This window comes from Heterocephalus glaber, unplaced genomic scaffold (genome assembly GCF_053883595.1).
Source record: "Heterocephalus glaber isolate CG9 unplaced genomic scaffold, H.glaber_assembly_v1.0 deba00000738, whole genome shotgun sequence".
Classification (NCBI taxonomy): Eukaryota; Metazoa; Chordata; class Mammalia; order Rodentia; family Bathyergidae; genus Heterocephalus; species Heterocephalus glaber.
Genome location: NW_028258161.1, coordinates 10,997,498 through 11,013,057, shown reverse-complemented (window position 1 = coordinate 11,013,057; position 15,560 = coordinate 10,997,498). Strand labels below are relative to the sequence as shown.

The 15,560-nt window shown below is 41.1% G+C and overlaps 1 protein-coding gene across 5 annotated transcripts in view; it reads right to left on the bottom strand.

The window, feature by feature from the left end:
- Positions 1–1,596: 1,596 nt before the first annotated feature.
- Mkx (mohawk homeobox) overlaps positions 1,597–15,560 on the bottom strand; it is a 62,197-nt gene continuing 48,233 nt past the window's right edge. For 4 of the 5 annotated variants that reach the window (XM_021242013.2, XM_004861836.3, XM_021242012.2 and 1 more), the window contains 2 exons: positions 4,236–4,269; positions 1,597–4,131 (listed from right to left, as the gene is read on the bottom strand). In XM_021242013.2, coding sequence (XP_021097672.1) covers positions 3,945–4,131; positions 4,236–4,269 — 221 coding nt within the window. In that variant the 3' untranslated portion in view covers positions 1,597–3,944. The remainder of the gene's footprint in view (positions 4,132–4,235; positions 4,270–15,560) is intronic. The other variant, XM_004861837.3, reaches the window with a different exon arrangement.

The following is a 15,560-nucleotide window of genomic DNA, read 5'->3' as shown; positions in this document are numbered from 1 at the left end:
AATCTTTGATTTTCACCTTTAAAAAAACGTTTACTGTCATCAATGCATACATCTTCCTAACTAAATTTTAGTCTAGCTATAAGAGGGGTCTCCTTGCTAGGAAGTGGTGACACTGAGACTCTGTCCCTGCAGCAGGACAATCAAATCATCTAATAACTGTTACAAAGAAGTCCTGGACCAAGAAACTGAATGCTCAGAAGGACTCAGCAATTTTAGACTGTAGCATGTACAGGACAAAGTGAAGGGGTCCTAAATGTTGCATGGAAACCACAATTTATACTGCCAAAAATATGCAAATTATGCCTTTGAGGGCGATGTGGAACACATTCATTATTGTAACCATCTGTGCAGTTCCATGCAGTTTTCAAAGCACTTTTCAACTGTTGTCACAAGAATCTTCAAATCAGATCTTTGGAGTAGGTAATTTTCATAGATCTAATTTTATCAATAAAAACACAGGGCATTGAAGGCTTATGCTTATTCCCCAAAGTCACTAAGAAATGACAATCAATCCAGGATGTGCCGGCCAATGACCTCACCCTGCACTGCCTTCCAAGGCATGGCTGACCTACATCATGCCTGACAGAGGAGTCTTGTCAGCTCACCCTTTCCTTCTGTGTTTATTTGCATGATGTCATGCCATTGAGCTGAATGCGTTTAAAAGCAGACCGTGGCTTTTGAACTGTTTGTGAAACATGGATACTCAGAGTGGGCAGAGAATACAGACAGCAGCCCAAGTTCTTAGTCATCTTGAGCACATAGATTCAGGCAGGACAGACAGGAAAGCAATTCTTCTTTATCTGAATGAAGGAAGCTACTGTGCACCTTGTGTTTTCTATGAGCATGGTGGTTCCTCCTTATATTTGCTCTACTTTATACTTTTCTCCAGGAATTTCAGTGATGAAAATAATTTCATTTTCCTTGAAGGTCTTCCTCACACAGATACCAACTTTCATCATTTCACTTCAATCTTTTATGTTAGACATCTTTCTACCCATAAAGCTCTCTGCCAAGCTACTAATGCCTCATGTTCCATTTATATTTCCACTTTCTTGTGCACAAACCCCATGTAAAAGAAATACAATTATGTGATAGGATCTTCCATTTATTGAGTAGCGATTAGCCGTCAAGCACTGTGGGAGCATTTGATACAATGCATATTGTCTCAACTGTCAAGAAAACTCCACAGGCACAGCTCTTACTTCCACCTTGCAGATGAAGAAACAAGACAGGAATGAGTATGGCTCTTACCAAATTGAGTAGGAGAGGTAAGCTTCGAACGTAGACCCGTCTGGCTTTGAAGCCTGGGACTTCTTTCTTGTGAAGGTCATATCAGAAACGATGCTTATTGTATTACATACTGAAAGAAGGAATTTAGTGAAAATGTCCATTTTTTAAATTAGGCATTTTAATAGTCAGCATCACTTTCTTTTACTTGAGTTTTTAAAGGCAACTTGGTGGTCTAACGTGATGAAATTCAGCCCTAATGCAAATGCAGTGCTCCAATCCTATTCCCTACCAACTGAGGGAGGACTGCTGTGTGTAATGCCACTTTCTCCGCCTGGTCAACCCTCAAAGGAAAACAAAATTCATATGATTATTGAGGTCTAGAAATTAATTTTTATTTTAGATCCGTCAAGAAATCCTGGCAGTTATCCATTTTATTAAAATGATTACAATACAGCAAAATAAAGAAGAGGTAATTCTATTTTTCTACAATATAAATTATGAGTTAGATTCTCAGCTGCTGGCTCATCATTGTTCAAGATTCTTTTAAAGGACTGGGGGGACTTTACTTTCCAGAAAATATTAAAGCAGCAAAAGAAAAAAATAAATTAAAAGTAATTATAATTGGAGATGTTGCCAAGGATGTGCTAATTATAAAATCTTCTCAACGTGTTTCCAGGACAGGCTCCAAGTTTTGGTGCTTTAAAGAAATCATCTAAATAGCTGTCCTCTAATGGCTTGTCAGCTATGGTTTATACACAGAACAAGTTTGGTGATTTTTTTTTAAATGGCAAAAATCAATCATGCCTAATTCAAATAAAATACAACCAGCATTCATTTACCTAAGCGAAATATGTTAAAAACAAAAACACTTTTATTAAAATATTTAATACCATAATAACTTATAATAGTATGAAAAAAGAGTGAAGCATTTGTCCTTAGTTTTAATTGGCATGCTCACATTTTGGCAAAATAGTTTTCTAATGATTCCAAAGTTTTCCTCTTGGATCTATACTAAAGTTGTAAAGCAAAGGAACTCATACTTCCTCTGATCATACAGTCATAACTTACATATCTTGCTTTGCACTTACTATTTCTGCAAAATGCAAATTAGAAAACAAAGTAAAAATATACACAAAATATTTTCATATCAAATCATCTTCATTACACTAAATAAACCCAATCCCCAAATGCTATCTTACATGAAAAAGTGTCCTACAATTTATATCAAGATTGATACAGTCCATATTTTAACCAGAGCAGCCTTTGGTTTTAAAAGCATTTTGCAAAATAAAGAAAAATGTCACCATATGGCTGTACTATTGGCTCTTATTCACACTCACAAAAAATGCTTTCCAGTTTTAAAAAAATTACAAAATAGATTACATACCCAGAAAAAAGAAAAATCCCACCGTAAGAGTGCAGTACTTTTTTACTTCTCTGATGTACATACATTCTGTTATATTTGGCATCTCCACTGTTTAAAGATTCAAGTCTTTCCAAGGTGATTAGAAATTATCATTTGATTGAAAAAGATACTGTTCTCTCTTGATATTGATTATTCTCATTCAATGATAGTCTAATTTAGAAACAAAATGTTCTTTCTTTTAATGCATGATTTCATTTAATTTTTACTTAAATGTCCTACTTGGCCAAATCCAGAGACTGCTCAATGTTTTGTTTGCCATATGTTTTAAATTTAAAAGTCAATTTTATGTGTACGTATGTATATTCACAGAGATACATTTCCTTCATTGTCTTGTTCTCATTGCAATATAAATTGTCCATCAGCAATTGTAATTTTGAAATGAACCAAATAAAAAGCTTTTAGTCATTCCATATGAAAAAGTTTCCATCACAAAAAAACCCCCACTAAACTCTAATACAAACAGGATTATGTTTTAAAACTATAGGTTTAGTTTTCTACAGGAGAATGTTCAGTTATTTATATAATAAAGTATTTTTTAAAATGTCAGCAGAACTTCAGGAAAAGAAAATCCAAATGAATTCTAAAGGGCATTGTGGTGTTTCCAGCAGCGCTTGAAAAAAAGTTTTTCTGATCACTACGTATGCTTTGCAATTTCCAATTAGTCTGTGGGAATCACTTCTTCCATGTATGCATTTTGTGGATGGCTGCACCTTTCATTTTTGGAAGATGGGAACATATCAGATATGCAGGCAAAATACATAAATGCATAAAATTCTCTCAGCACTCTGAAAAGCACACTGAACAATTTTCAATTTTCAATAAGGTAATTTTTTTTTAAGGGACATTTTTTTATCTGCACTGAGTAGATACCCAAGTTTTAAGGTGTGAATTACCGAGTATATTTCAAGGGCTTTCAGCAACTCTGGTTTCAGTCCTGAAATGGTTAGGCTGGTCTGGGGGACGTACACAGACTAATAAGCATAGGGCGTTGGCAATTTGAGGCATAGCTGTCCTACTATGCCCACGTTGGAGCTAGTTTTCCGGAAGCAAGGCACTTACTGTAATGGGAATGCAGATGTTTTATGCATAGTTTGAGTAACATAAAATAAGTTAATATTTTTGATTAAAATGAGGGTTTTTTTTATAATTTATATGTCTTTTGTAGAAGTGACTAAATGATATATTTAGGATACTGAAAGATACAAGGAGGCTTGAGCAGGAGTCCTCTGCACTCCCTGAGGAGCACTGTGAAAACACTGCTGCGGAAGAGCATCCTTCAGACGCACTCTCAGAACGGCCGCGCCAGGGGCACTTTGACTGTCTTCACTTCCGCTATGTGGGAGGACTTCTGGATGATGCAGCTCGTGGTTCCCTGCAGCTTGTCCTTTCCCTGGGCAAGATTTGTTAAGGCCATGGCCGCATTGATCTCCTTCCAGTACGTGTCATCCTTGCTCAGTCCCTTTCTGTGAGCTGCACTGGATGGAAGCAAAACAGAAAGAAGAAACAATCAAACGCCCTGCACGTTGCGCTGGAAATGGCATTGCGCATTGCACTGGGCAGATGAAAACACTTTGCTCACCTGTCGCCCTTACTGGATCCATTTTCCAGGGCATCTGCAAAGAGAAGCAAAAATTCAATTACTCTTCTTTTTTTCTTTCTCAATCTCAGGAGTTTCATCATTTATTAACAGGAAGGAAAGTTCATCCAGAAACACGGTTGAAATTTAATTACTTTCTTTCAAAAACAAAGTCATTTTTTATTAAGAAGCATAAAAACAAAAAACAAACAATAACCTTGATTTTGTCTTAGATTCCACATATGCAAGAAATCATGATATTTGGCTTCCTGAGTCTCGCTTAACATGCCAGTTTCATCCATTTCCCTACAAATGAGATGATTTCATTCTTCTTAATGGCTGAATAATACTCCATTGTGTGTATACATCTCTTTGTGTGTGTTTGTGTGTGTTTCTCAGGATTGAATCCAGGGCCTTTGCACTAACTATATCCCAAGACTTTTTAATTTTAAATTTTCAGACATGTCTCACTAAGTCACTAAGTTGTCCAGGCAGGGCTTGAATTTGGGATCCTCCTGCCCCAGCTTCCCAGAGTACTGGGATTACAGGTATGTGCCTCCATGCCAGGGTTATACCCCATTTTCTCCATGATCAAAGTATGTTACATGCATGCACAAATATGCCAAAGTAAAGCCCACTATTCTATATAACTAACATGTATTAAAAATAAATAAATAAAAATAAATAAAATGAGGCCAGGAATTTAGCTCAGGGGTGTCGTGCCTGCCTTGCAAGTGGAAGGTCTGAGTTCGATTTCCGGTACCAAAAAAAGAGAGAGAGTAAGAACAGGTAATAAATTAAGATATACAAAAATCTGAGGTTAAGTTACTGTGAGCAAATGGACCTTATCATTGGGAGGCCAACAGTGTAGGGAAAGGCACGGTCACACCTGAGGCCTGGAAAGCCTGTTAAAAGATCACGAGACAAAAATGGCTCTCTGAGCCTTTTCACAAACCTTCACCTGGGAACCAAGGGAACTAGAAAAAAATAAAAGGCAAGCAAGCAAACCAGACTTGCGTCTTGCCTTGAAAAGGAGCAATCCAAGTTAGTTCCTTCAGCCTTTCATTGGACATTCAGGCAGCTTTTGTAAGGTCTTAGGCATCCGTTAGGAAGGCAGCTGGACCTGTGAGCAGCTGGATGGTCGCCTTCAGCAGCTCTGTCAGCTTCTGGATCATCTGGCCTTGCTTCGGGTACTTTTGGGACTATAAAATGACTTGTGTAAATGGAGGAAAGCAGAACTCTGATAATTCTGATTTATAGACAACTCACTGTGCACGAGGCACTATTCTCAGAGTTTTGCGTTTTAGTTTATTTAGTGTTGGTGGCTTTGTACAGAGCATATTTCTGCAGTGACTGCAAAGAAGACATTCTTTATTCAGTCCAATCGTCTGTATAAATCTTTCCTTGGTACTGACAGGGACAAGGTGCTACTAGAATAGAGAACAAGTCACGGACTTTGGGAGAAAGGAAGCCAGTAACATTGGACATTTTACAAAGAAAAAAATGACTTTAAGGCTTTGCTCAATTTTGCTCACAAATTGCAACAATTTTACTGCCAAAGTGAAGCAATAGGTTATAGGGATATTTATTCAATGAAAAGATCTGGCAAAAGGTATATAAGCTTCACAAAGCTTAAATAACATGAAAGAAGTAACCAAACCTTATGTAGATGGAACTACTTGCTCGGGTGCATGAAAGAAGCAGGCACCCATATAAGAGGACCGGAGCCCAATTTCCACCCTGACCATCGGCCTGAGGATGGTTACCGTGCAGACCAGAGGGGAGCCCGTGCCTATCAAGTCCCTAAGGGGGCACAGAGCGCTGAGATGACCTCAGTCGGGGTCCCTGCAGCCAGAATTCCCTGCTCTGGTCCCCACAGTACTCCCGTTTCAGAAGGGGACTGAACTCCTGCGTCCGGGGCCCCAGGAACCTAGCATGGCTGGGCCTCCCTGCGCCTAACTCCTTGAACTTGTGCCACTGAGAAACAAGTTCACGTGGCCAACTGTACAGCTCTGCAATTCTGCTTACTCTCAGGCTGTATGTGTTTTACACTTTGGTGCCTAAGAAAACACTTTTTAAGTGTAAAAAGCCCAGACCCAAATCCCCATTTGAGTATTCTTAATTAGTTTCACAAATCTTAATGAGTATGCAAAAGGCTGAATTCTCTATTTTAAGGCAGGTGGGCATACTCAATGTCAGTAGATGGGTGGATTAGTTTCATTTCCAAGAATGGAAGAAAAATCTTCATAAAATGTAATGAGGAGAAAAAGCATCTTGTGTTGCTCTCCATAGTCAGCGCTAAAACTGTGTGTCAGAACGCTCAGCCTCAAATATTGCAAACCAACAAGAAAAAGCTGGCTGTCCCCACCCTGGTGGGTATGTGTGCTTGGGATACTTTGGGTTCAGAAACGAAAGGGGTGCTAGGGTTTCCTGTGGCTGCTGTTGGTGGACTGCCCCGGGTAGGGAATATCCCAGTGATGGATATTCTGCCTCATGGGTCCCTCGGGGTCACAGACCAACAGGCAAAGGAAAGACAACAGGTGCCTTTCCACTCTGAAAGGTTTGTGTTTTGTAGGAGAGCAAGAACTCTAAAGAGCTGGTGGTTTGGAGAAAGAAATTTTTCTTTTTTCTATTCTTAATGCTAAGAAGAAATCTGGAGAGATGTCCTAGCTATTTTAAAGGACTGATATCATCTGAAGGAAACTCAGAATATTTACAATTCGATCGTTATACAAAATGGTGGTATTAAATGTTGTAATGCCTTTTTCTTATGCTCTTTCCTTTGAAGTCAGAACTTACTGGCTCTTTTTGTGGTTCAACTATTTTGTCTTTTCCACCCAGAGCCAGTATTTAAGGTCTGTTGGCCCCATCACTAGCAGTCACAGAGCTCCGGCCCCTTTGCCCACTGGTGAGTGTCCTCGCCCGCTCCCCTCTGGAAGTGGCACCAGGAGCTCTAGAGACAGTGGGGCAGGAGGAAGAAGGATACAAATGCTGCCGAAACTCAGGGGGCGCTGGCCAAGCTGAGCTCGCCCTGCCCTGTAGGCTTCTCAGTGCCCTTCCCGGATCACATGGACTTGGGGTTGAGCTGCCCCACATTTGGCTCAGCTGTAGCTTTTACTCTGTAAGTAGCTTGGCCCGGCCTCCCCAAAGTCTGAGCTCAAATGCCTTTTTAGATTCTAAGGTTCCAAAAAATCAGCTATGCTGTCAATTACCATAAAAGCAACTGGTTGGCAGGAACAACTTATTGAAGCAGCCAAAAGAGCGTGTTTTAAGACCAAAGGAAAGAAAAAAAAAAGAGGTGCATAGTTAGGAAAAACTTGGATGCTGTAAAACCCAAACCATGTTGAAACTTAAAATGGGGCTATCCTCAGTTTGGACATGTGTTTCCTTATAAAGTTAAGTAGAGAAACAATTACACACACACACACACACACACACACACACACACACACAGAGCAGAATAAAACCTCAGTTCTACAGCAACTCGAGTTATAAGCACAGAGCTCGGTGGGCCAAGGACCCTTTCAACTTTGTTAAGGACCATTTAGAAGCATATTAATTCCGATATATATCCCTGAAGTAACATGTGTAGCCATGAAAGGAGAAAAATACGGCCAAATCTTCTTCCTCTGAGTTTTTTTTTATTCACATTTAACAAATAAGCCCTCAAGTTAGGAATGTTTTAAAGCGTCCCACAAAATACTACACACACCACTGAAATGTAAATGAAACTAAGCAAGAGTAAGCATACAAGCATTTTTAAAATCATGTAATATCTGATATGTTTCCCTAAATTAAAGTGGAGAGTGTAAAAACAAGAGTCTTTTGGGATCAGGGACAAGGAGCCAAAGAAGGGAGAAATTATCACCAAAGCAGCTGTGCAGGCTTTGGGGCGTAGCAGATGACCGGGTTCGTCAGGAGGGAAGAGGAAGCTACATTTTAAGACCACTGAAGAAAATATGGACCTCACCTATCAAAACTGGCCTAGCAAAATTAAACATCTGGGGCCTTTGTCAGTGATCTCAAGCAAACCCAGAGGTTCAGCTTCCTGAGACTCTTCTGCAGACTCGTTCAGTTTGGGGACCATCACCGGTATCAGCAGGGGTGGACAACATTCAGGGATGCAGACAGCCCTGGGACACTTGCTTCTGGAGTTATCTACATACTTGGAAAAACTGAGGAAAAGCACAGACATCAGGAAGTAGGACTATGCAAATCCACAGGGAAGATACTGGAATACCAACTGCTACAAATTGGCAAGATCTTAACAAACGTACCAAAGGCTCCCTGGTTCCACTGCCTGAGGTCCAGATCTCTACTTCCCCACACCAGGAGCCTGGCCAGGCTTAGCCACACGCCCACAGATTAGTTCCATTGTGACTATGCACTTCTTTCCTCTTTAAAAATAGCATTTGTTGTTTTTAATCTAATGAGAAAGTAACATAGGTTCTCTGCACAGAATCTAAGAAAGTATAAAATAGAAAACAAAGGATAGCTAATATTAACATTTGGATCTGTGGCATTCTAAACAAGTATTATACACATTTTAAAAATGAGGTCATTCTGTACTTACCTTACAACTTTTGGATTGGTCTGTTTGTTTATGCAATACTGGGTATTAAACCCAGGTCCTTCACACTGAGCTACATCCCCAGCTCTTCCTTTCCTTCCCCTTCCTTCTTTCTTTATCCCTCTCTCTTCCTTCCTCTCTCCCTCCCTCCCTTCCTTCCTTTTTTCATTTCAAAACCTGGCCTCCATAAATCTCTAAGTTGCCCAGGCTGGACTTGAACTTGTGTTCCTCCTGCTTCAGTCTCCCAGAGTCCTGGGATGACAGGGATGCACTTTGACGCCGAGCTCATTTTTTAAAACAAAACCTTCACTTTTGAATGACCCTGTACTAGTAAGATGATACGCCACCATTCGAGTTCCCCTGATGTGGCAGTGGACTTTGGCTGTGAACAGAAGCAACCTGGAAGAATTCAAAATCTATATCCATCCAATTTAAACTTGACTGTTGAGAAGCGAGATGTTAAATAACAATTACTATCATTTATTGAATGCTTCTTCTCATGCCAACCACTATGCCAGGAACTCTGCAAATCGTCTCTGGTGAATGGTTTCAATAACCCTGTGACACAGCACCATCATGTTCATTTACAATGACCCTTTACCTTCCATATCTGAGAACTCCCAAGGGACTCAGATGTGACAGCTCAGGTGGCATTGAAGGCCATGTTCTTAATCCCACATTGAGTTATCCAACTGATATCCAAAGATAAAGCTACACGCAAAGATCATAGCGAGTCCTAATGAATCATGTTCATAAAAGGGCTGTGGAATGACCGTCTATTAAAAACCCATTCAACTCTTTTTCTTTATTTTTTGCTAGAATTTTAGACCAGAGAGATTTTTAAAAAGACGTTTTTCTCCTTATGATTTAATCTGTAATATCAAGGGATGTGTTCAAAATGCAGAACTAGGAATCAAAATAAGCTCTCTTACACTCCTTCACATTTTAATCAACGGTGTTTTCAGAGATGTGCTATCCCTCTAAGTCCTCTCCTATAGCCCAGAATACATTACTGCTAAATAATTCCTCGAGAGTTTTCTTCCTTCACTTCTAGAGGAAAGTTTTTGCTCTTCTCTCTTCTGGATACAGCTTTTGAATGAGTAAAGATACATCATTCTAAATGATATCTGCCAAGAAAAAGAAAGAAAAAAAGCAAAACCTATATATACAGTAGACCCTTGACTGACAAACTCAATTCTTTCCCAAGGGCTGGTTGTAACTCAAGTTGGTCAATTCAAAATTGGCCTTCAAAGTCTCTCTGCTGCATACAGGCAGATCTCAGTGTCCTTAGACAGACACTGGCCCAGGACTTCCCAATTAACCCCACACATGAAAGGATGCTGTAATGTTCTTTCCAGAACTCTTTAAGGGCTAAGTCTGTATCTGAGACCATCTAAAAGCACAAGCAGCCGGCATTCGAGTTGTAACTCAAGACTTTGGTCATAGGTGAAAACTAAAATCCTGGTCTTAACCCAAGTTGTTTGTATGTCAGGCTGGTCATAACTTGATGGTCCGCTGTACCCAAGAAACTAACGCAGATCTGCTGACAGGTAAACTGCTTCTAACAGTTTCACTAATTTAAAATGAATTCCACTTTAAAACTTCCCTAGGACAAGAAGAAATTGCACAAAAGCTTGGTGACTATCAAGACTACTGCTGATAAAAGTCACAATGAGGAGCCTGGATTTTGTGAGCCTAGCAGTGGGGGAGGTTTGGGAGCCTTCTAAGTAGTGAAAATTATAAAATGAAACCCACCACATCTTTATGGATCCAACTACTTTTTTCTCTTCTGCAATACACTGGCTAAATTATTCATTCTGGGGCCTTAAAGAGAAAGTGGCTCCCCAAATCATTTCTGAGTCTGAAGAAAAATCTTTTCCAAAAATTAAGCCAGAGTTTCCTCCAGCCATGACTTCCAGCACCATCTGGCTAGAGATTCTTTTCCTTCCTGCTACCTCTCACGTGGGCAGCCCCACTGTGGCTAATGATGCCCAGATGCCTGCAGCCACAGGGTCCCCACCTTCAGCTGCCTTTCTGTCAATGCATTGTCCCCGCTAGCTCATGCCACAAATTACAAATCAGTAGCCACATCCCTTTACTTTGGACCAATGGTGAAGAGCTTGCTGGTTAGGTGGGGGGATGTTTCCATGTCAAAGCCTCAGGGTAGGCGGAAGCCCACTGACACTAGCGGTGATACACATCTCTCTCCTTCCAGAGACTGCCTGTGGGCAGTAAAGTGCTGCTTGACTCCTCATCCACTGGGAGGCATAACCTGGATGGCCTTTCCTTACTATGCAGAGTGCAATGGCTCCAAGCTGAAGGGTCCTTATTAATTCCCTGCCGTCTCTGTTCTGGTAGAATGCACAGCTGTTCTGGGCTGGTGCACTGAAAGTGCAGGAAGTGGGATTTGGGACTTGAAAGTAACTTCTTAGAATAAACAGAATACCACCCAATGATAATGTTTCAGCTCACTTTCAGTCTTTCCCACTAAACATATTAAGTGTTCTTGATGCCAAATTATTCTGCATAGTCCTTTCTTCCAAGGCCACTTCTCTGTGAGCTCAAAGGCCCCTCCTTCCCCCAGTCTGAAGCTTCCAGAGACTTTACTTTGAAGCTGAGAACGAGGTCCATGGGGAGAAAGGGGCTGGTGGGTGACCAGACAGAGGGTCTGGACATGTGAAATATTCTCATTTCTATTCTTGGCTCCTCATATCAACTATGTGGGTGGCCTAGAGGGGGTCACAGGCGCAGGCACTGCAGCAGTCAGAGCCCAGACCCAGAAGCCAGCAGCAGGGGCTGGCCTCCTGTCCTCCTCTGATGCTGGGTGAGCCCCGGGTGACTGCTTGGCCTCTCTGTGCTTCTACTTCTTCACCTGGAAAGTGGGGACAACAGTCCCAGACTCAGGTGCCAGTAATGAGGACCACATCACATACTTAATAGTTTGTACAGTGTTAGAAGGGAATTTGAGCACGCATATCATGTTAATGGGAGTCCTTGTAAAGGAAGAAAAATAAGCTTTCACATTTTATCTTTCTGCATCTAGAAAATGGGGTTGAATGGCACCACCAGGAGAATTAGTACTGTTTAGAGATTTCATGTGAAAACCACTGTGGAAGGATAACATAATTTCACTCTGAGCAAAGCCCGTTGGCCCAGGTTAATGGACTGAGTGTCCAGCCTGCCACCTTCAGAGACAAGGTGGCTCTTTCGCTGTTCTCCATGCCAAAGTCACGCCATGGGCCCAGACAGCACTGACCTACCAAGCTTAGTGTCTGCTGCATTTGGTTGCTTCATCTTTCCCAAGGCGAATATTGGAGACGTTACCCAAATGCTTCACCCATGAGAGCCAGGTTTCTAGCTGCAGCCTCAGCCGACTTTCTGCCTGAATTCCTCCTCTGTGCCCGTGTGCTGAGAGGACCATTTATTGTTTTTAAATCACTTCTCTTACACACAAGATGGGCCACTATTTCCAAAGCCCGGTGGACCTTCCCTGATCTTAGCTGCAGCTTAATCTTCCCTTCACGTCCTAAGGGACCTTGTGTGTTCTTCAGTAGCCCAAGGGCTGTTTCTCCCAAGATTAATCCTGTGGCTGCCACACACACACCTAAAAGGGTTAAACTGTTACCAGATATACTGGTGACTGGTGTTGGGCTACAATGCACTACAGAGCTTTCTATGGCAGAGAAGTTTTTTAAATGGAAAGACGTGCATCTACAATAACGCACATTATTCTAGATGGAAAGTCTGGCTGGAAAATCTGGCTCCATCCGTGTACTTTCAAACTCCTCAGTATTCGAAAAACCATCAAACAGTTTTCCTCTGATATATGAACTGCAGTATATCTGTGGATTGGCTCACACGATGGCTGTGCTTTTCAAATTCCTCAAACTACCATCTCCAGAAATGATCCTTCAGATCGGGAGATCTTGAAGATAAACCTGTCTGACTGCATTAACACCAGAAACGACACACAAAAGAGATGACTTTCACACGCTTCTTGTCTCCTTCAGAAGAATAGCAAAAGGCAGTGGCTGTGCTCACAGTTCAACCGCTGTACTTATTACGAGAGAAAAAACATTTTAGACACAAGCTGAATACCATCACTGGTCTTTCCACATCCCAAATACACTTCAGTGTTCTTAATAAGTCTGAACCTTAAAACTACACATGGCATGTCAGGGTTCTAGAACACATTTCTACCTTCAGGTTCTGCGGCTTTCTGCTTTTAATTCAGAAACACAATGTAAAACTTAGGGCTGGAGGTGTATTTTGAAATGGAAACTGGAAAGATGTTTGCGGATGGTACTGAAGGACAAGAGAAGTTAAAAGGAACGATGCGCGAGGCGAAGGCGAGTGCCTCATCTGCTGTAGATCTGGGAGGCATCTGGTCTAGTGATCCTCGTGGCCCTGTGGCCGGGACAGTACCAAGGAATTCTTCCCTCTGCTTTCAGCCTCGCCAGACTTAAAAGGATCCACTCTACATTTTGTCCAGGGATACAGAACCTCTAGAAAAAGGAGAGGACCCCTTTCATCTAAATTACAAGTCCTGTGCCCCCACAGGCCTGGAGATCGGCTTCCGGCCAGAGGAAATGACGCGTGGAACCCGCTAATGGGCCAGGGGACAGTGTTTGGTTATGTTCCTTCCTCGTTTTCCTCTTTTCCAGTCTGTACTGGGGATTGAACACAGAGCTTCTCACACTGAGCTACATCCCCAGCTCTTTTTGATTTGTTTTTTATTTTGAGACAAGATCTGTTAGAGTTGCTAAGTTGCCCAGACTGGACTTGAACTTGTGATTCTTCTGCCTCAGCCTCCCAGAGTGCTGGGACTACAGGCGTGTGCCACCACGCCCAACTCCTATTCGTTTATTAAATATACAATCATCACGTGGTAAAAGTGCGATTTTGTTTTACTGAACAGTTAAAAAGAAATCTAAATTAAGGTATGCATTTACTAAATTCCTAATAACAATTACCACATGGTACCTCATATATATGTAGAATTTTACAGTGCGATACAGATCCTATTTCGCTACTATCACTTAAATTGGGAATACAGGAGATTTCTAGAATAAAGTAGAGAAAAAAATTGCTTAAACTCAACAAGCTGATCTTTTGGGGGAAAGGGACAAAAACATTTTCTAGAACACAAACCACCTGCTTGAACAATGATTTGTCTAAAGCACAGGCTTTGAACTAGGACCATAGGAGAATAGCGAGCAGACTTGCAAACTCTATGACTTTGGGTAAGTGGGTCACGTGCACTGTATCTTCACCTATGAAATGGGGATAACTGGGAGCTCCAGGTGCAGAGCAGGGGCCACAGCCTTATGATTCCTGAAGGGAAGAAATCACACCATAGCCATAAGATGACTTCATGCTCCATAGTACAAGTTACCAAGCCCACTCTGTTCTATCATTCCTTCGTCCACTTTCTTCAGGTGCTGTAGAGAACAGAATAAAATTCCCAGGGGGAAAGTCTCAAATGGCAGGTTCCTGGGCCCTGACTCGGAGACTGATATGTAGCAGCCCATCTCTGAGACTGCGGTTATAATACACCTCGGAACAAGCTCCTGGCATGTTCCGGCACGGATGTGTAAAGGGGCTGCACGATGGGGAAATCAGCCGAGGGGGTGGGCTTAGAAGTGAGCTGCTTTCAGTAAAAAAAAAAGCAATGCGGGAATGCCTGAGTCTTCACTCAACTGCAGCAACCCAAGGCAAGATTTCTTAGGTATGTTTTTTAAAAAAATCACTATTAGATTCCTAATACTCTGACAAGATCAGACAGCAGTGTTAAGGCCACATCTAACACACCAAGTTCTTGATTCTACTTCAGCATGAATAGCAGATACAGTACTTTACAAGAACATATTGTTCAGGAATGAGTAACTCCAGGTTCAAAATTACCTCTTACTGTCTGTCTTTGCTTAAACATATATATAATATCACTAAAATGCTCTTTGAGGATAAAATACTTCACTATCCTTTTGTCCTTTTTGCCCAATTCTTATAATTTTTACTATGCTCTGACATATAACTCAGGGAGTCATTGGTAACACAAACTTCAGAACAAAAAGGAATCCAAGATTTTCATTATATTACAGAGTACTTCAAATAATCAAAATGCACTCTCTTCTAATTGGCATAGTTATGGTAATATACTGTCATAAGATCTGCGATTTTTGTTTTGAAAATAAATAGTTGGCCCAGCTCTATATTGCTACAATGGTAGGGTCTTTTATTTTTGTAAGTTTTCCATTTTATTTCTTTTAATCTCTCCTTTGGGAAACTAAGGTGACAAATAGTAATCCACAGGGGTCATCGAAAACTAATTATTCGACCCAACAGAGTGTCTTTCTGGGGTAGGATAATACACTTTTATAAACTAAAGTAAACTTAAGTTTCTGCTGCCCCTAGCAGAATATGCTATTCAGGAAGGCCTGCCTTCAAAAGAACAGATCATTGTTTTACTGCACACTGACACAGTGATGAGGTTTTGTAAACCTGGTTATTTTTAATCTGTTATTTCTACTGCAGCCCTGAGTGGTAACCAGAACTACATAGTTTCTAAAGAGGAATGGAAATAAAGAGAATAAAACCACCAGGCCAACAACTGTGAATGTCTTATTTTACTTTGTTAGATGTGCTACTCTACTGTGGCTGCTTTGATGTCCCAAATCCGTTGAAAATGACTCTGAAAGGTCATGGGGAAGAGTCAGAAGTCAGAGGATGCCAGGTCCAGGGAACACAATGGATGAGGC